Raw genomic sequence first — 21,674 nt, forward strand, 5'->3', positions numbered from 1 at the left:
TCAGTAGGAAAAAATCCAACATTCATGTTATCAGAGCACCAGAAGGAGAAGAGAAAGAAGGTCAGACTGAAAATGCATTCTAAGAATGTGAGAAGTTTTCCCAACTTAGAAAAAGATATAAATCTAAGATTCAACAAGTTGAGCAAACCCTAAACAGAATAAACCCAAAGAAATTTCTATCAAGAGACATAATAATCTAACTCTATAAAACCAAAGTCAAGGAAAAGTAACAGCAATGAGAGAGAAAGAATATTTTACCTATAAGACAGAAACAATTAAAATAATAGCAGATTTCTCATTAGAAAATATGGAGGCCAGAAAGACTGGAAACATTTTCCAAGTGCTGAAAATAAAGAACTGTCAACACAGAATACTATACACAGTGGAAATATTCATTAGGAATAAAGGGGAATTCAAGATGTTCTCAAATAAAGGAAAACAAAGAGAATTTGTCACCAACAGACCTACCTCCAAAGAATAAGAAGTTCTTAAGCAGAAAGGATATGATAAAATAAGGAAATTGACAACACCAGAAAGGAAGGAAAGAATCAGAGAAAGAATAAAAGCATGGGTAAACACAAAAGACTTTCATCCTCCTCTTGAGTTTTCTAAATGATGCTTGATGGCTGAAGCACAAATTATAACATTGTCTAATACAGTTTATCAATGTGAAGGAAATAAAGACAAATATAAATGAGAGAGGGTAAAGGGACTTAAAGGAAAACATGGTTTCTATACTTTACTCAGGTGGTAAAATATCAAACCAGTATATTATGACAAATTATGTATAACACAATATCTACAACAACCACCAAAAACTCTACACAAAGAGATGTACCTAAATACTACAGAAAAATCAAAATAGTATTAAAAAAAAATGTTCAAGTAAGCCAAAGAAGACCAGGAAAAAGATAAAACGGAAAACGGAAAAAACAAAAAATAAAACTAAGCTGGCAGACTTAAGCCCTAATATCAATACATAACAAACACATGAAAAAATGCTCAACATCCCTCATAATTAGAGAGATGCAAATCAAAACCACAATGAGATACTATTTCACACCAGTCAGAATGGCTGCTATCCAAAAGTCTACATGCAATAAATGCTGGAGTGTGTGTGGAGAAAAGGGAACCCTCTTACACTGTTGGTGGGAATGCAAACTAGTACAGCCACTATGGAAAACAGTGTGGAGATTCCTTAAAAAACTGGAAATAGAACTGCCATATGATCCAGCAATTGCACTTCTGGGCACACACACTGAGGAAACCAGAATTGAAAGAAACACATGTACTCCAATGTTCATTGCAGCACTGTTTATAATAGCCAGGACATGGAAGCAACCTAGATGTCCATCTGCAGAGCAATGGATAAGAAAGCTTTGGTACATATACACAATGGAGTATTCAGTTCAGTCGCTCAGTCGTGTCCGACTCTCCGCGACCCCATGAATCACAGCACGCCAGGCCTCCCTGTCCATCACCAACTCCCGGAGTACACTCAAACTCATGTCCACAGAGTTGGTGATGCCATCCAGCCATCTCATTCTCCGTCGTCCCCTTCTCCTCCCGCCCCCAACCTTTCCCAGCATCAGAGTCTTTTCCAGTGAGTCAACTCGTCGCATGAGGTGGCCAAAGTATTGCAGTTTCAGCTTTAGCAATACTCAGCCATTAAAAAGAATTCATTTGAATCAGTTCTAATGAGGTGGATGAAACTGGAGCCTATTATACAGAGTGAAGTAAGCCAGAAAGAAAAACATCAATACAGTATACTAATGCATATATATGGAATTTAGAGGGTAACCTTAACCCTGTATATGAGACAGCAAAAGAGACACAGGTGTATATAACAGTCTTTGGGGCTCTGTGGGAGAGGGTGAGGGTGGGACGATTTGGGAGAACGGCACTGAAACATGTATATTATCATATGTGAAACGAATCACCAGTCCAAGTTTGATGCATAATACAGGATGCTTGGGGCTTGGGCATGGGGATGACCTAGAGGGAGGATATGGGGAGGAGGGAGGTGGGAGGGGGCTTCAAGAAGGGGAACACATGTACACCCAGGGCAGATTCATGTCAATGTATGGCAAAACCAACCAATAGAATATTGTAAAGTAATTAGCCTCCAATAAAAAAAAAGAATAATAAAAATTTTTTTAAAAAGTAAATAATCTAGGGACTTCTCTAGTGATCCAGTTGTTAAGAATCCACCGGTCAATGCAGGGGACATGGGTTCAATTCCTGGTCCAGGAAGATCCCACATGCTGCACAGCAACTAAGTCCATGTGCCACAACTGCTGAGCCAGAATTCTAGGGTTCAACAATGGAAACCACCGCAACGTGAAGCCCTCACACAGCAACTATGGAGGATCCCGTATTCACAGAAACTAGAGAAAGCCTGAGCTCAGCAACAAAAACCCAACACAGCCAAAAATGAAGGAATGAATGAAAATAAATAGTTTTTTTAAGTAAATGATCTAAACACACCATGGATATGGTACATCAATATACAGAGTTTCAGAAAGTGGATTTTAAAAATGACTCAAATATATGTTATTTACAAGAAACTCACTTCAAATATAATGATATAGGTAGCTTGACAGTAAAAGAAGGGGAAAAGAAATGTTTAACTAATGTTTTCCATGCAAGCATTAGTTAAAAGAAAGCAGGTGTACCTATATGAATAGTAGATTAGCCTTCAGAAAAAGAAGAAAATCACCAAAGACAGAAAGGGACATGACATAATGATAAAATAGTCAATCAAGAAAATGTAATCCTAAATGTGACCTGCAAATACAAAAACAGAACTAAGAGGAGAAACAGACAAATCTACAATTATAGCTGGAGGATTTCAAATCCCTCTCAAAACTGATAGAAAATCAGCAAGGATATGAAGAATTCAACCACACCAAAAACCAAATTTATAAAGTTGTTCAGAGTTTGTTCTCTGAATACGGTGGAATCAAACTAATAATGAATCATGTAATGGGAAAATCTAACACTTAAGTAACAGACTTCTAAATAATCACAGGTCAAAGAGGAAGCCTCAAGGAAAAAAAAATTATGAGGTATAGTTGACTTAAGGGAATTTTTTAAAATACAAAAACTCAGTGAAAATGAAAATAATAAAACACCAAAACGTGTGACAGGTAGGTAGGTGAAGTTCTGCAAGGAAAACTTATAGCACTAAATACTTACCTAGAAAGGAAGAAAGCTCTCAAATCAAGACTCTGAGCTGTTACCCTAAGAAACTAGAGAAACAAGAGCAATATAAACTCAAAACAGGCAGAAGGATAAAAAAAACAGACACATCTCTGAAGTATCAAAGCTTTGCTGAGAGCAGGAAGGTAGAGTGTTCCCAACATCTTACCACTGCCATGCCCAAGAGAGGTGTTCACTGTGTCTGAGAGACAAAATGTCTGAATGTGTGTCCAAAAGACAAATAGCTCCTCTATAGATGAATGTAGACTGAAGATTATCTTAATATTAGTCATACCTGAAATCACCAAAATTCCTTTCAATGCAAGTATGACTAGATTAAATGTACGGTTTAAAAAAAAGCTAGAGAAGAGTAAATGAAACCCAAAGCGACTTCTTTGAGAGAACTGAGTAAAATGATGGACTTCTAACCAGATGGATCAAGAAAAAAATAAACACAATGATTAATATCAGGCACGAGACAGGTAACAATAGTTACAACTTCTGCAGTTGTTAAAAGGTTAACAAAAGAATACTATAAACAAGTTTATACTAATCAGTTCAACAACTTCAGACAAAAGGGATACACATTCCTTTAAAAACAACCTAGCAAGCACCCTCAAGAAGAAACATAACCTGCAAGGCCCTATAACGAGTAAGTACATTGGATGTGTAGTTAGAAACCTCCCCACAGTGAACACTCCAGGCCCAGATGGCTTCACTGGTGAATTCTACACAACAGTTAAGACAGGACACAAATTCTAAGCACTCTTCCAGAAAACTGAATGGGAGATAAAATCTTCCAACTCATTTTATAAGGCCAGTATTAATCTGATACCCAAACCAAAGATATTGAAGAAAAGAAACCTATACATTGATAATCCTAAACAGATACAAAGCTTCTTAATAAAATGTTAGCAAATTAAAATTTTAAAATAAATAAATAAAAAGGATAACATACCCTCCACAAATGAAGTTAGTCCCAGAAATGTAAGACTGGTTTCTCTTTCAAAAATCAATATAATTAACCAAGTTAAACTAAAAAAAATAAAATAAAATGACTAACGCAATAGGTACAGAAATACCATTTGATAAAATCCAACATCCAAGCCTAATAAAGTTCTCAACAACTTTGATAGAGGGGAACTTCCTCAACCTTATAAATTTCATCTATGAAAAGCTGACAGGTGACAATAATTAGAAACTGAAAGTTTTCCCTTTACCACAAGGAACAAGAAACCACGTCTACTCAGTTCTGTACTGGAGGTTCCAGCTAGTGCATTAAGGAAAGAAAAAGAAATAAAATGATAGAAACTGGAAAGGAAGCGGTAAAATGATCTTTATTCAGAGACAATATGATCATCTATGTAGAAAACCCCTCAGAATCTACAAACCAGACAAAACTATTAAGTGACTTTAGCAAGGTTTCAGGATATGAAATCAATATACAAAAGTGTATTTTATATAGTAGCAACAAATAGAAGAAGAACAGATAGGAGAAGGCAATGGCAAGCCACTCCAGTACTCTTGCCTAGAAAATCCCATGGATGGAGCAGCCTGGTAGGCTGCAGTCTGTGGGGTTGCTAAGGGTTGGACACGACTAAGCGACTTCACTTTCACACATTGGAGAAGGAAATGGCAACCCACTCCAGTGTTCTTGCTTGGAGAATCCCAGGGATGGGGGAGCCTGGTGGGCTTCCATCTATGGGGTCACACAGAGTCGGACACGACTGAAGTGATTTAGCAGCAGCAGCAGCAGCAACAAATAACCAGAAATTGAAACCTTAAAACTATTGTTTAACATAGCCCCCAAATAGGAAATATTTACAGATGTTTCACAGGAGATGTGTAAGACATGTGTTGTAAGTTACAAAACAGTGCTGAGAGAAACTGAATAAGATGGAGAGACATACTGAGTAATATTAAATAAACAGGGAGAAGCACTGAGTTCCATGACCTGGAAACTCCAATACTGTTAAGATGTCAGTTCTTAAATTGATCTATAGATTCAATACAGTATCATTCATAATTCCTTCGGGGTTTTTATGAAAAAACGGACAAGCTGACTATAAAATTCTAATGGAGATGCAGAAGATAAATAATTGCTGGCAACTCTGAAGAACAACAGCAACATTGGAGGATTGACAACACCTGACCCGAGACTGACTGACTATAGTAACCAGACAGCATGACTCTGATATAAAAATAAACAGATCAATGGAATAGAAATACACCCATACAAATGGACACCTGGGCAAAGAGAGGACAATTCTTTTTCAACAAATGATGCTGGAACAATTAGGTGTCTGCATGCAGAAGAAAAAAAATGAACTCTGATACATACCTCACAGCATGTACAAAAAATATATTAAACTGGATCATACGCCTAGATATAAAACCTAACACTTAAAAACTTTTAGAAAAAAAAAACACTGGAGAAAATCTTTGTGACACTAGATTCGGTAAAGCTTTATTAGATACAACACTTTAAAAAATTAGTGAGTTAGACTTCATCAAAATTGAGGACATTTGTTCTTTGACTTTTTGGAGAAAGAAATGACAAGCCACCACCTGGGAGGAAATATTTTACAAATCCTATCTCTGAAAGAAAATATAAGCTTATATGTATGTGTGTATGTAGGTAGGTAGGTAGGTATATATCTCACAATAATAAAAAATTTAAAAAATAACAATAAAAAATGGGCAAAAGATCTGAATATACACTTTGCCACTTAAGATACATGAATCACATTCAATAAGCATATAAGAAGATGCATTCAAGAAGTGCAAATTAAAATTCAGTGAGATACCGGTGCACACCTATTAGAAGGTCTCAAATAAAGGACTGACAGTACCACTCATTGACAAGTATGTGGCACAGCTGTCATTCTGGTGCACAGAGTGGATGGAAAATGTTACAATCACTTTGGCAAGCAGTTTACCAATTGTTTAAAAAGTTAAACATAAAACCACCACATAACCTTGCCATTTCAGTCCTACGTTTTACCCACGAGAAATGAAAGAATAGGGTCTGAAAAAATATAAACACCCAAAACAAAACATTAAAAATATGAAAGCTTAAATTTTAAAGATTTACACAATGTTTGGAAGACAAAGTAAAGGTGTACTTCCAGAAAGTGGAGTGGGGTGTATGAGAGAAAAGAAAATTAGAAGATCAACCTCAGAGGCCCCAAAATCCAACTAGAATCTCATAAAGAGAATAAAGAGAACAGAGAGGGAAAAAAATGATTAAAGATGTAATACAAAAGTATTTTCCAATTCTAAAAGACATATGTCATCATTAATGAAAAATAAACAGAAACCAGCACCAACCATATCATCATGAAAATTATAGAACATGAGGGATAAGAGAAAATCCTAAAGGCTCATTATATGGGAAAAGCCAAAACAAACAGGTCACATAGGAAAATGCCTTTAAAATTCTAAGAAAAAAATTATTTTGAAACTGTCATTATAGAAACAACAACTAAGAGAGAAAAATAAAGATATTTGCAAACATGCTAACCCTCAATTTTTCTCCTCCTATGTGCCTCTTTTACTCAGGAAGCACTACCAAAATGATGGGGTACACCAAGAAAAAGAAAACTGATGAGACGATAAAGGCCATATATGGAAAACCCACAACTAACATCACATTCAATACAAAAGCCTGAAAGAATTTCCCCTAAGATCAGGAGTAAGACAAGGAATCTACTTTCGCCACTTCTGTTCAGCACAGTTCTGAGAGTTCTAGCTCTGGAATTTGTTAAGAAAAAGAAACTGAAAACATCCAAATTGGAAAAGAAAATGTAAACTATCTCTTCACAGATGACACGAGCTTATACGTAGAAAAACCTAAAGATTCAAAAGAAACTGAATTAAATAAATTTGGCAAATTAACTGGATTCAATTTTGAACTTAACATTCAAAAATTACTTCTGATTTTAACACTCAAATATCAGTTGTATTTCTATATGCCAGCAGTGGACAATCAATAAAAGAAATAAAGAAAACAACTCAATTTGCAACAGCATCAAAAAGAATAAAATACTTAGGAATAAATTTAACTAAAAAGACAAAAGACTTGTACATAAAAACTACAAAATACTGCTGAAAGAAGTTAAAGAAGACATAAACAAGTGGGAAAACATTCCACAATTGTGGGCTAAAAGATAATATTATTAAGATGACAATACTATAAAAAGCAATCTACAGAGTCAATACAATCCCTATCAAAATCTCAATGATGTTTTTCTCAGAAATAGTAAAACCAAGACTAAAATTCACACTGAAAGTCAAGGGGCCCCAAATAACCAAAACGGTCTTGAAAAAACAAGGACAAAGTTTGAGGATTCATACTTCCTGATTTCAAAACTAACAGAAAGCTATGGTAGTCAAGAGTACGGGACTGGTATACAGATACACATACAGACCTATGGGATTGGACTGAAAGCCCAAAAATAAACCTTGAAATTTATAGTTAATTGATTTTCAATGAGGATGACAAGACCGTTCAGTGGGGGAAGAATAATCTCTGAAACAAATGGTGCTGGGAAAACCAAATATCCATGTGAAAGGAGTGAAGGTGGACCCTAACACTATACACGAAACCTAACTCTGAACAAATCAAAGACCTAAACTTGAGAGAACTAAAATGAAAAATTGTAGAAAGGTAGAAAAGTTAAATCTTTATTATGACAGATTTAGCAATGGTTCCTTAAATATGATACCAAAAACACAAGTAACAAAAGAAAAAATATAAATTAGACTTTATCAAAATTTAAAATGTTTGTATACCAAAGGGCACTATCAAGTTGAGTAAAAAGATAACCCACAGAAAAGGGGAAAACATTTGCAAACCTTCTAACAAATAATTAATATCCACAATATATAAAGAACTCTTGCTCAAAAATGAGACAATTTAATTATATAAAATGGACAAAGGATCTGAACAGACATTTCTTTAAAGAAGATATACAAATCACTAATAAGCACATGAAAATATGCTCAACATCACTAATTATTAGGGAAATGCAAATCAAAACCACAATGGGATACACCATATTCACACTTACTAGGATATCTATAGTAAACACAAACACACAGAAAATATCAGGTGTTGTTGAGGATGTAAAGAAGCTGAAATCTTCATACACTGCTACTGGGAATGTAAAATGATTCAGTTGATGTGAAAACAGCTTGACTGTTCTTCTAAAAGTTAAATATAATTACCATATGAGCCAGAAAATCAACCCTGATGTGTACACCCAAAAGAACTGAAAACAGGGACTCAAAGAGATACTTGTACACCAATATTTACAGTATTTTTCACAATAACCAAAGGTGGAAAACACAGTGTCCATCAAAAGATTAACAGAGAAACAAAATCTGGTACATACATAAATGGAATGTCAACCAGCCATAAAAAGGAATGACAGTCAGATACAGGCACTTCACGGGTGAACCTTGAAAACATCATGGTATGTGAAATATGCCAAACACAAAAGGACAAATATTGTGTGATTCCACTTATATGAAATACGTAGAATATGTAAATGCATAGACACAGAAAGCAGATTCGAGTTTACCAAGAGCTAGGGGGAGAAGGAAGGAAGGGTTACTGCTTAATGGAGTCATTGCTTAGTTTCAGATGATGAAGATGATTTGGAAATAGCAGTAACGGTTGCACAGCTTTGTGAATATACTTCATGCCACTGGATGGTACGCTTAAAATGGTTAACACGGCACATTTTATATTTTATGTATATATGTGTTTTATGACAATAACAACAACAATGGAAAACTAGGGTCCAGGAAACAGGTGATCAAAGACCAGGAAACAAAAAGAATTCATGAAATGATGATAAGGAGCCATACTAGGCTGAATGACAACAGTCTGGCAAGAAAACAGAGCAGAAGCAGCAGCATCAGAAACACAACGAACCTGATCATGAGCTCTTGTGGGGGCTCTATAGAGTTGCCATCAGCCTGAGAATCAGCCCAGAACTTAAGTGGATCATGTTGGTACTCTTAGAATTTTGTTTTCTACCTACATCAGCGTCAACCAAAATTTTATTTCACAAAATATCACAATGACTGATTTCTTTGTTCAACACTATTTTACAAACCATGGGAGACATAAACACTGTTCTTATGCACATGTAGTTGACACACTTATCAAGGCAATCCAACTAGTTAGTAATCATAGGATTCCCAGAAAGAATGAAAATAATCAAAACATGTAGGCTTCATTACCAGGACTGAGTCCTTTGTTCTCAGTGTAATTAATTCAAAACGGAAAATGAAAAAGTCCTATTTAGAAAACACTTTGAAATATCATTCCTGTCACCTAAAGAAAACCAGAAACATTCTTAAATTGCTACATTTACAACATGTATTACTTTATATTATATTGTGGAAAACACTACAATAATTGAAAGTACTGTCCAAAACAAGGCAGCATTAGTCTCCAATTTTTTATACTACAGAAAGTTGCAGCCAAAAACTACGATGCTATAAAAGTTCAAAAGAGACTGTAAAACTTACCTGTTTAGACATATTTTCTGAAAATATTGCTGACTTTTCTTTTAAAAGTGTGACAAGGTCTTTATAAATTTCTCCTTTTCTCTCATAATTAATTTGCCCTTCATCATCTGTTTTGCCCTTTGGAAGAAAAAGTTTAGTGCGGTAATTAATGGACTAGCAACATAAGAACTTGATCAGTAAATCACAACCCAACCACAAGTAATGTTTTCTTCTCTAAAGGATCCATGTGCTTGTCTTTACACATGAAATGTGCAGGCAAACCCTTCCCTCTTAATGAAATGTAAATTCATTTATTTATTCACTCATTCGGCAAGCCTTTACCAAGGGCCTCCTAGACACACAGGGCTCGCTGCTACAGCAGAGACCTGAAAGCCCCTCCCCTCTGCCCTTCTGTCCTGTGAAAATGCATTACGACTTCATGAGACTTTGACGAAGTCATAAAGGCCTCTGAGGTGAGAATGTCACCACACAAAAGCCTATGTTTCTGTTGGTCACACCCTGCTCTTATTCTGTGTGGAGCATGATTACTATAGGCTTATTTTCCAGGGGTCTGACCTCCATGTACCATCTGTCCCTCTTCCCTTGGCCTGTCTGTCTTTCTTGTCTCTTTCCTGTTCCTATACCATATATGTGTGTTTGCATAGATATATACATACACATACACTGTAGTGTGTTACATATATAACTGTGTCTGTGTGTATATATACAAAACGGTATGTGTGTATACATATGTAACTTCCCAGGTGGCTCCGACAGCAATGCAGGAGACTTGAGTTCGATTCCTTGGGTCAGGAAGATCCTCTGGAGGAGGGAAAGGCAACCACTCCAGTATTCTTGCCTGGGGAATTCTGTGGACAGAGGAACCTGGTGGGCTTCAGTCCACGGGGTCACAAAGAGTTGCACACCACCATATATATATATATATATATATACACACACATATATACACACGTACATATATATATATATGAAAAGTTAAAGTGTTAGTTGCTCAGTCATGTCTGACTCTTTGTCATGTCCCCTGGAGGAGGATTGCCATTCCCTCCTCCAGGGGATCTTCCCAACCCAGAGATCGAACCAACATCTGCTGCATTGCAGGGGGATATTTTTACTGACTGAGCCATCAGGGGAGCCCCCTGTGTGTATAAATATATGTATATATGTACACACATATATAACATAGTTATAAACTGTAGTATCTAATTAATACATTTCCTTGTGATTACTAAACAGCTTCCTTGTCTAATACATTTCCTTGGATTACTAAACAAGCTTCCCTGTCTTCCATTTATTAAGCTGAGGAACATCCAGATATTTTCATATCGAACCAAGTTGTATGTGCATCAACAGCCTTTTATAGAAGCAAAGGCTCCTCACCCCACTCTGGAAGGCCAAAGAAAAGCATTCCTTTTTCTCAATCTCTTATTTTCCAATTGGATATTCTGCTTTTCTATTAATAAAAACAAACTGAAAGCAAAATCATATTTAGGTCACCTGCTTCCTCTGTGCCGAAAGAAGCCCAGGGTCTCACTGACAAGATGAGCACCGAAAGGCAGGTTAGAAGACGTGTCTCCTGCCACTAAGAACACGGCCCCGCATCTTGATACCCACCCAGGCCGAGGCATGAGCACTCTCCAAACAGTCCTCTGGGAAGGCTGGGTCCCTGTTAAGGAGGTGGATCCTCCCTGCCAAATTTTGCTGCGAGTCCCAAGTTTACATGAAGACAGCGAGGACAGGGCTTTGCAGAGAAGAAAGCTGAGCTGCTCCTTCCAGCCAAGTTCAGTAAGTAGGTGTGGGCCTCAACGTCCAGGGTTTAATCCGGAAGATTCACAATGCCATGTGCCACCTCCCTCAGGTGGAGGGCCACCCACCCACACTCTGCTGACACTCGGGCCGAAGTCTGTAGAGCTGTTTCTCCATTGCCAGGCCAACTGAATTTCCGTCAGCAAGAGGGGAGAGGTCGCTGGGGAGGCTGGAAGAGGCAGGAGGGACTTGCTCCCTCCTACATCCTCTCAGAGTCACCCAGCAACGGCCCCTCACCCCACAGTGGCAGTTGCTTCCGGTAGCAACAGTTGGTTCTAGTTTCTGGGGGCTTTTCCCAGAGGCCCAGAACCAGGCTCATCAGGATCCCTCAGAAACACCAGCAACAGCTGCTGGGGCCCCTCCTCAGAGACCCGGCTCTGTCAAATCCTACTCAGCCCCTAAGATGCCAGTTGCTAACTGGGCAGCACCCACTCTTCAGGGGCCCTAGCTGGTTTCAGGGAAATACCTGGGCTCCAAGGGGACCAGCACTGCCTGGAGGTGCCTGTTCTGCAGATGTGTGAGCCCCAGCTCTGTGGGGACCCTCTGAGCATCTAAGGGACCACCACCAAAGTAAGCAGGGCCCACTCTTCAGAGGTGTAAGTCCCAGTTCCATGCAGGCACTGTCCAGAGATGCTGAGGAGCCAGCACAGCCTGGAAGCCCCTCCCTGGGTAGCAGGTTCCCCTCTGCGGGAGCCCTTCCTCTGTGGACCCCCTCCTCTCTTTTGTTGGTCCCGTCAGCCCTGAGGACAGAAGCCAGTTATGGCTTTTGCGTTACCTTGGAGCTCCTTTTTTGACTTTTTTCCCTCTAATACTTGTATCATTAATCAGTGAACTGATCATGTTAAAGAGGTTTCAGTTTCAGATAGCAGAATGGATCACTATGAAGGTCAGTTCCTAGAACGCTGACTTGAGGACCTGTAGGGGACACTGAGGCAGCAAGCACAGCAAAGAGATCTGCTTGAATCCCACAGGACAATCCTTCAATTGCCTGGTTTTGGGGTTCAATCCTGGAGACATGCCTGCTCTTAAAAATCAGCCTCAGGACTAAAGTAAATACTAGTTTTTTTTTAAAATTACTTACACCATTTAAAAACACTCCTTCTTTGCTGCAAGTAACGCACAAAATTTCAGCATCATGAGGTTTCACCAGCAAGTAACAAATTTCGCCTTTAATCTGTCTCCAAGGTGGGGCTCGACATCCATTTGAAAATTCATAATCTGAAACCAATTATCACACAAGTAAAAGGAGCTCCTTAACCTCAACTTGTAACACAGCTTGACTTCAAAAAATAGGATTGATATTTCAAGTTTTTGTTTCTTAAATATTTAGCTATTGAAGCATTTTGAAAATGTAATTATGAAGATAAATAGAACGTAACATGAACCTGAGGTATACTCAATAGATTCCAAGACTGTCTGTTCTCCCTTTCCTGAGAACCGTTTAAGCAGCTCTATGTCATTCTTCACAGTCCCTGGATTTAATCGTATTTCTCTGAAATAAATGTTTAAGAAATTCATTTTAAATACTTTAAAAGAGAATCCACAGAAAACAACATAAAAACATTCTATTATATTGGGGAATATTGTTTTTGTAATTAAAATATCAGTTAAATTATACATCAACAAAATTGTAGTGATTTTTAACCATGTTACAATCTCATAACACTGCCAGACATTAAAGAATTAGTGATTTGCATTTAATGCTGAGAATGTTGAATGTAACACTTAAATGCACTCACTTAAATAGTGACTTCATTTCTTAATGAAAGTATCAAAGTACTAGAAAAGACTAGAAAGATGAACAAGTTTTAAATCTGACAAACTCTACATAAGTGTATTATAATTTAAAATTTATCTAATGATTTAGAACCAACTTTCAGAGGTTTGTTAAAAAAAAAAAAAGAAGACTCACAAGGAAATATGTTTCAGAGAATGATTGAGTAAGTGCAGATCCAGCTGCTTGAGTTGCAAGGCAATCTTCATCTTAATCTCAATTTCAGGACCATCATCTTTGGTAATTTTGTCAAGAATACTAGATACAAATGAGTTTCCATTTTTTTCATTTATTATATTATAATCAAAGCCCAAGATTTTTGCTACCGGATTTTCATTTGCTGACCAAAAAAGTAAATTTTGAAAATTATCTTCTTGTTATTACTAGAGTCATAAAGAATATCAAATCCTTTGGAGCCCACTCAAACACGTTTATTTCATTAAACTTTCTCTGACTGACCCAAATTTAATTAATCTCTATTTCTCAGATTCTATTATACTTAGAAACTTTCTTACTCCTCTTGAGATGTTCACCTTGTGCTATAATATCATGTATATATGTCATCACCTTAATAGGCCAGAAGCCAAGAGTCTGTTTCTATTTAAGTTGACTATGGGGCCTCATTCAGGATAGGCATTCAATTAATACATCCAGAATTGATTTGAAGATAGAGAAATATTGGTCTCCTTAGAAAAATGATCACTAGAACTGTGTGTGTCTCTGTGTGTGTATCAGTGAACAGTATTCACAAACGTTTTCTCTCCAAAATAGCATGGTTTTTCTCAGTCTACAGATCTACTGCCAATCTTTTCCACCTGTTTGAACTGCTTATATTTCCAGTGTCCTTAGATGTTAACTGGGAAAACATAACAAGTATTTACATAAATGCTAAAATTATAGTAAAAATTTTAAATCCCAACTCATAACCAAGGCTGAAAGTTGAATCTAGAGATGTTGAAAACAGAATTTAATAAAGGCCAAAATGGGGCTTCCCTGGTGGCTCAGATAGTAAACAATCTGTCCGTCTGTAATCCAGGAGACCCACGTTCGATTCCTGGGTTGGGAAGATTACCTGGAGAAGGGAAAGGAAACCCACTCCATTATTCCTGCCTGGAGAAGTCCATGGACAGAGGAGCCTGGTGGGCTACAGTACATGGGGGTCACAAAAACCTGGACATGACTAAGCCACTAACACTTTCAAAAAACTATATGGTTGAAAATGAGGGATAAATGGGCAAAACCATGTTTAGGAAGGAGAAATTCAAGTCAGATGAAAATATATATGCATTTGGATTGAGGGGAAATGCCCATGGGACTAATTCAGAAAGCATGACCTGATGGACATGAAGAGAAGACGGCAATGGTTTTTAACTTTCCCACAGGAAGTGGACTGTTAGCAGGAGAGGCTGGGGGCTGTTAGAAAAACCTGCTTGGGGTAGGGTGCGGGCATCACGAGAAGGAGACCCAGGGACCAAGCACTTAGTGAGCATCTCCATTCATCACCTTACAACTGGCATCTCTAAAGATTATGAAGAGAAATATTAGGTGAATTCTGGGGAAAGACACAAGCTGACTTCCAAACTGCCAGGTACTATACAATTTGGACCTAAAACTAAGAGCTTTACCTAGAACTCCTCCAGAAAGGGCAAAATGCAGCAAAGGTTGCATATTTAGCCAGATTGGGTATATAACACTTTGTGGATTTAAATTTACAGATTAAGTTGAATTTAATGAACAGGCTGTGCACTTGATTAACTCTTCTGAAATTCAGTTTTATTCTCAAAATATCATCCTTCCTCAGAAAAGTAGCTTTGAGGTATAGGAAGAGTAGACAAGACATAAAAAGAGGCTGCTGTCCTAAGGTTCACATCTTTCAAAAAATCAAAAGAATATAAAATGACCAACTTTCCACCTCAGAGACACAGATAGTGGCAAAGAATGATGAGAGACAGAACCCATGTATATTATGCCTGGGAACCACACGTCACATGATCACAAAGGAGCAAAGCACACGCGTGACATAATTACCTACTATTAGGTATTTCTACTCATAAGAAATATTTAAAGCCCAGTTATAGCAGGTAATCACATTCTGTTTTGCATGTCAGATGATTAGGCAATAAGAACATTCTATAACTTTAGTGAAGAGGAGAAATATTTCCCACTGAATGAAAGTAACGATTCACAGAAAGCTGTGCATTCAGGCTGAGACAAATGGGAAGTGAGGTTATTATAGGTTGTCTGCTAAAGGAAGAGGCTACATTCATTTTAAAGGAAACTGATCACCATCTGGGACACCAGAATGCAAGAGGATGGCTCCTAACATTGGCCCTGGACATCTGTCTCTTTCCCTGACATGAACCTTAAAGGCCTCAGGTCTTTCCAGAAGCTAAGAAGGCTCGCTTGAAACCACACACAGAAATTAGAAATCTAGAAGTTGACTAATGGTAAAGCATTAGGGTTTTCATTTAATGTGGAAAGCTGATATGAGCATAACATTTCAACCGAGAAAAATTAAGGACATTTTTATGAAGCTGAATTTAGTACTTTTTACCTTTTAGCTTAGAGAACTTTTTCAAGGAGACTAAAACAAAGGATTCCCTCCCCAGCCCCCAAGATTATGTTTCTGCAAGTTCAAACCACAGACTGGAGTATAAATATCACCTTCAATACATGCTTGTGCTTCCTTCAGCTTCATATTTTTAGCAAAATATAGCATACGTGATAGCTGCCCAAAGCTCCTAATTTTAATTTGTGGTACAGAGAGATATAGCAAAGGCTCTCCATTTTTATCAACTTCTTCTGATTTGACTGTTGTTCCACTAAAAAATGAAAAAAAAAAAAGACATTTTTTTCTTGAAGGCTTAGGGTTACCTGAATGCCAGTATAAGTTAATTTAAGACATCGCAACACATTATTTCCATGTCTCATGATAAAACACAGAGAATATAAATAGGTCTTGTTAGAAACTCATCTATTTTCCCACTTTCACCCACTTTTAGGTTCTTAAATCCCCAAACTTCTTTAGCAATATGATATATCCAGGAAAAAAAATTTTAAGGAATCTCCTGAATACCTATGTAAACTCACAGTTTTTGGTTTTGTTTTTCTAATAATGCATTGGACATCTTTTTTGAAATCACTAGTTCTGTGGGAATCATTTATGTTTTGTGGATTTCCAATGTTATTTTATTTATAAAATTTTTACACCACAGTAATTAGTGGTTAGGAACTTTCTTGGCTACTCTGTTTCTGAGAAAAAAAAAAAAAAAGTGCTATGAAAAAAGACAAACTAGATCCCCTCTGTGGATTATTTTCCCCCTCCAAACCCCTAATTTGGTTTAGTTTAGGATAATAAGCAGTTTTTCTAACTAGGATTTTTCCTGATCAGAAATCGTTAGCTCTCTTAGAGTGGTATTTTTCCCATTTTAACTGTTTTAGGTTGTCATTTCTAAAATATTAAGATTTTTTTTTATGGCCACAATATATCTATACTACTTAAAACATTACTTAAACTGCCAAGTTTTTCATTACATACTGATAATCCCTAGTAAAAGTGTTCACATCTGATATTTTTTAAATTTTTTTAATATGTATCTATTTATTTATTTGGTTGTACTGGGTCTTAGCTGAGGCATGTGGGGATCTAGTTCCCTGACCAGGGATGGAACCCTCACTCCCTGCTGTGCTCAGTCACTCAGTCATGTCCGACTCTTTGCAACCCTAAGGACTATAGCCCGCCAGGCTCCTCTGTCCATGGGGATCTTCCAGGCAAGAATCCTGACGTGGGTTGCCATACTCTCCTCCAGGGGATCTTCCCGACCCAAGGATCAAACCTGGGTCTCCTGTATTACAGGCACATTCTTTACCATCTGAGCTGCCAGGGAAGCCCTGCATTAGAAGGAAAAAAATCTCAACCACTAAACCACCAGGGAAGTCTCAAGACCTGCTATTTTAAATTGTAACACAGATAAATAGTTGGGAGATGTTGACAGTTCATCATAAAAAGTAAATCAACAGACTCAGTTAATCTATTACTATTTCACTAAAATAGAAGGTCGAAACTGGGGGCACAGGGGGTGTCTCTGGAACCTTATGTGGCAAAAGGGACTATGCAGATGGCTGACATTAAAGACTGTGAGATGAGATGACTGCTCTGGGGTATCTAGGTGGGTCAATGTAATCAAAGGAATCTTCAGAAGAGGCAGGCAGCAGGGTCAAGTCAGAGATGGAACACAACAATGGAACCGGGGCTCAGTGATGTAGGCCACAAGCCGAGGGATACAAGTGGCCTCTAGAAGCTGCAGGAGGCAAGAATGAAGGAACACAGCCCTGCCCACACTCATTTTTAGAAACTGTCACCTCCAGAACTGTAACATTTAAATCCACGTTGCTTTAAGCCATTAAGTGCATTGTAATTTGCTGCAGCAGCAAACAGAAGGGAAAACAGAAGCTCTATTAGTCTCCCCCACTGCTCTGTTCCCAGGACCTTGAAGAGGAACTGCACACAGAAGGTGTTTGACAGATGCACGAGGAATAAATGAAGGAGCAAAATGGTTTCAGATCTGCCAGTGCCGGGCATAATTTACAGAATATTTATTTTCCCTGGAATAAAGCTTCTGAAAGAACTCCCTTAGGACTGAGGAGTGGTCTTAGAGGCCTGTACTGGGGCGGGGCCATTAGTGCTGAAAGGATGAGGAGAGCATGAAGTCACAGGCAGAACGAATACCCACAGGATCAAGCTCCTGAACTTGAGAAAGTGAAACTCCTGGGGAGACCAGGAGAACGGCAGGGGCATGGGGACATGTCTCATTGTCCTGCCAGCTGAAGCCTGCTGCTGAACAGAGCCGGAGGAGCTAAAATGCCGGCGACCGAGAGGATTCTTGAAAAGCAGGCTCCCATTTCACGCTCGCAGTCTCTAGCCCTGAAGACAGAGCTTTTTGGAAGAAAACTACTGTAGCCATCTTGATAAGGTTAAGAAGAATGAAAGAAAGAATAAATGAAATCCATCGACCTGATCAAGAGACTTTTAAACTGGAACTGAGAAGGGAGCTAAAAACGCTCAGCTTATACAATAGAAAGCAGGAAAAATGTCTCATTTATTTAATCCCCAATGTCAAGTTCCATGTCCAGAACACAGTAATTACTTCACAGATACATGTCTGAATAGTAACATGGGAAATAAGGTTGTAGTTGAGAAACTATTCAGTAATTCTCAGGGATGAGAAGCAAAGAGTTCAGAAACAGAATTTCAGGCCACTGATCTGTGACTTTGAAATTTTATCAAAATACAATAATCACTGTCTCATCAAACAATACCATTTTAAGGCTGGAGATCATGTGTTTCAGCCCTTAGTGATACTGATCAGAAGATTAAGGACCATAAAGGTATGAACTGGGTGTAAAATGTGCATTTCCAGTAGAGGAGGCATCCTGCTCCAACCAATATCCTGATGTCTCATCCACACAGAACTTATACCAGCATATAATTTCTCCCAAATCATTTATTTATAATCACAGAGACACAGCAGACAGTCACTTACAACTAACATCCTGCAGTATTAAAGCAGACATGATTCAAAAATCCTAGTTCTACCAGAGGGGAGGAAAGAACAGGTAACATCATTTTCACCAAGTGATTCTGAATGCTTACCCAATCAAAAACTGCTTATCCAATTAAAAGAAAAATATGGATACTAAGAGGGAAAGAGGAGGTGGAATGAACTGGGAGATTGGGACTGACATGGACTGTGAAGAAAGTTGATCACCGAAGAATTGATGCTTTTGAACTGTGGTGCTGGAGAAGACTCTTGAGAGTCCCTTGGACTGCAAGGAGATCCAACCAGTCCATTCTAAAGACGATCAATCCTGGGTGTTCATTAGAGAGACTGATGCTAAAGCTGAAACTCCAATACTTTGGCCACCTCATGCGACAAGTTGACTCACTGGAAAAGAGTCTGATGCTAGGAGGGATTGGGGGTGGGAGGAGACGGGGACGACAGAGAATGAGATGGCTGGATGGCATCACCGACTCGATGGACATGAGTTTGAGTGAACTCCGGGAGTTGGTGATGGACAGGGAGGCCTGGTGTGCTGTGATTCATGAGGTCGCAAAGAGTCGGACACAACTGAGCGACTGAACTGAACTGAACTGATACACACTGTTGATACTATATATAAAATAGACAGCTAACGAGAACCTGCTGTACAGCACAGGGAACTCTACTGCATGCTCTGTGGTGACCTAAATGGGAAGGAGTCCATAAAAAAGGGGATGTATGTATACGTATAGCTGATTCACTTTGCTGGACAGTAGAAACACAACATGGTAAAGCAATTATACTCCAATAAAAATTATAAAAAAGAAAAGAAAAAGGCAAAGGACTTGAGATACATAGCACTAACAGGGATTTACAGACAGTAAATAAGCAAATAAAAAACTATTCAAAAATGACTAGCAATTATACATATTCATGAATCGATTATTTTTCAAATTCTTTTCCCATTTAGGTTATTACAGAGTATTGAGCACTTTGCTATACACCTGAAACTAGCACAACATTGATAATCAACAATACTCTAATATAAAATAGAATTTTTTAAAAACAAGAAAAAAAATGCCCAAGCTACTCTGTAGAGACTCTAACTAAGTTCTGGGCATCACCCACAGATAGTGTCACGACTGAGTGCTGTCACCTGTCCTTAACTGACAGTGATTTGGGGTTCATTCTGAGGTGTTTTAGGAAGATTATTAATCTCATCCTGTGTGATAAGAACAAAAACAACTGGAAACATTGATAAAAGAGACCTACGATTTCCATCAAAATGAAAGCAGAGATATTTCCTCCTCAACAATGAATGTGGAGAGATAATACAGGATGAACAGGTGCACCTCGGGAATGCATCTAAAGGAGACAACAGAATCTGGCCAGTGCTGTGCTTATCTAGTCAACTAGCAACCAACTGCACAAAAGGAAAGAAGATGGTGGATGAAACATAAAACTTCCTCATTGTGTGACTAAAGGATCAGTTTCAACACCAGATGCCAACAAGCCTAGCTCAGGACAAGGCTCATCACACCTGTGTTGACGGCTACAGAGTGTGCCCTTGGAGATGCACAGCTGCTGAGAAGTAAGGCCACAAGTAAAAGTGTGGCCTCCAATATATCTGCAGAGATCAGCAAAAGTGGGGGCGTCGCTTGGCTGCTTTAACAGAGTTTTGGTATAGATGAAATTGCATTGCTTTGGAAGAAGAGGGCTGAGAGAATGAATAACCCCAAGAAGAATCTGCCTTTGTTCTCAAACGTCCAAGGACATTACTATTTGGTATAAACACGTCCAGAAACTCCAGGCTTAAGTCCTCAGGATGACTTGGGTATCCACATGGTCTTACAGATATGAATCTCGATTAGGGGGCTTCCTCCACTTTAAATAAATGAATAAACATGTTCTAAGGCCCTGCAGCTAAGCAAAAGAGTGCATATGAACCAAAGAGCAAAGAAAGAGGCAGACGAACTGTTTAATTACACATTCTTCCTGCCATTGAGGGCATCGCTGGTTTACATCACGGGATATGCTGCTGGATGGACCAAATACCATGTGACTTTGCGTGCTGAAGGTTCCTTGGTTTAGGGGATAGAGCACAGGGTGGGTCAGGACCTGGATGTGAGAGCATTCGGTATTCTCCTTCATTCCCTCATAGTTCAGTAGATAAAGAATCTGCCTGCAACGCAGGAGACCCAGCTTCAATTGCTGGGTCAGAAAGATCCCGTGGAGAAGGAAATGGCAACCCAGTCCAGTGTTCTTGGCTGGAGAATCCCATGGACAGAGGAGCCTGGTGGGCTACAGTCCATGGGGTCACAAGAGTCAGACATGACTTAGCGACTAAATGACGATAACCACCAAAATCTCAGCTATATCTTTTGCCTTCTTTGGGTCAGTCAGGATCTACCTGGTTTCCATCAAGACACACAGGAATATTTTCCACCCTACGCAGTGACTGCTACTACCACACACCCCTCTCATTTCTTCCATCATCAAAGAGATCATCAACCAAGGTCAGAAACAGGAATGACAAATAGGAAAACTAGCCCACTGAAGAGCTGCATGGTAAACTTGACAGAAGGAAGACAATAAAGGGGTAGCTGGTTCAAAACATACATAGTGTCAAAATGTCCAAACATCCTGCTTGATGCTACACTGAACTTAGGTGAAGGAAATGAAACACTTTGGGAGAAAGTGACCATTAGCACAGTTAAACATAAAATATAATTAAAAAAAAAAGATTTCTGAAAATTCAGAGAGAAAATAGACCATGATATCAGAACCAAAGCGCCCTTGAAATACAGTTCAAG

The 21,674-nt window shown here is 38.4% G+C and overlaps 1 protein-coding gene across 4 annotated transcripts in view; it reads right to left on the reverse strand.

Moving 5' to 3' along the window:
* ODAD2 (outer dynein arm docking complex subunit 2) overlaps positions 1–21,674 on the reverse strand; it is a 174,919-nt gene that overhangs the window by 147,963 nt on the left and 5,282 nt on the right. For 3 of the 4 annotated variants that reach the window (XM_088844043.1, XM_055430171.2, XM_088844042.1), the window contains 5 exons: positions 15,986–16,143; positions 13,460–13,661; positions 12,933–13,039; positions 12,629–12,765; positions 9,745–9,861 (listed from right to left, as the gene is read on the reverse strand). In XM_088844043.1, the coding sequence (XP_088700169.1) occupies positions 9,745–9,861; positions 12,629–12,765; positions 12,933–13,039; positions 13,460–13,661; positions 15,986–16,143 (721 nt within the window). Of the gene's footprint in view, positions 1–9,744; positions 9,862–12,628; positions 12,766–12,932; positions 13,040–13,459; positions 13,662–15,985; positions 16,144–21,674 lie in introns of those variants that run through there. The other variant, XM_088844044.1, reaches the window with a different exon arrangement.

Source organism: Moschus berezovskii, chromosome 15 (genome assembly GCF_049115385.1).
Source record: "Moschus berezovskii isolate FMDL1 chromosome 15, NW_MosBer_1.0, whole genome shotgun sequence".
In the NCBI taxonomy this organism is placed as follows: domain Eukaryota; kingdom Metazoa; phylum Chordata; class Mammalia; order Artiodactyla; family Moschidae; genus Moschus; species Moschus berezovskii.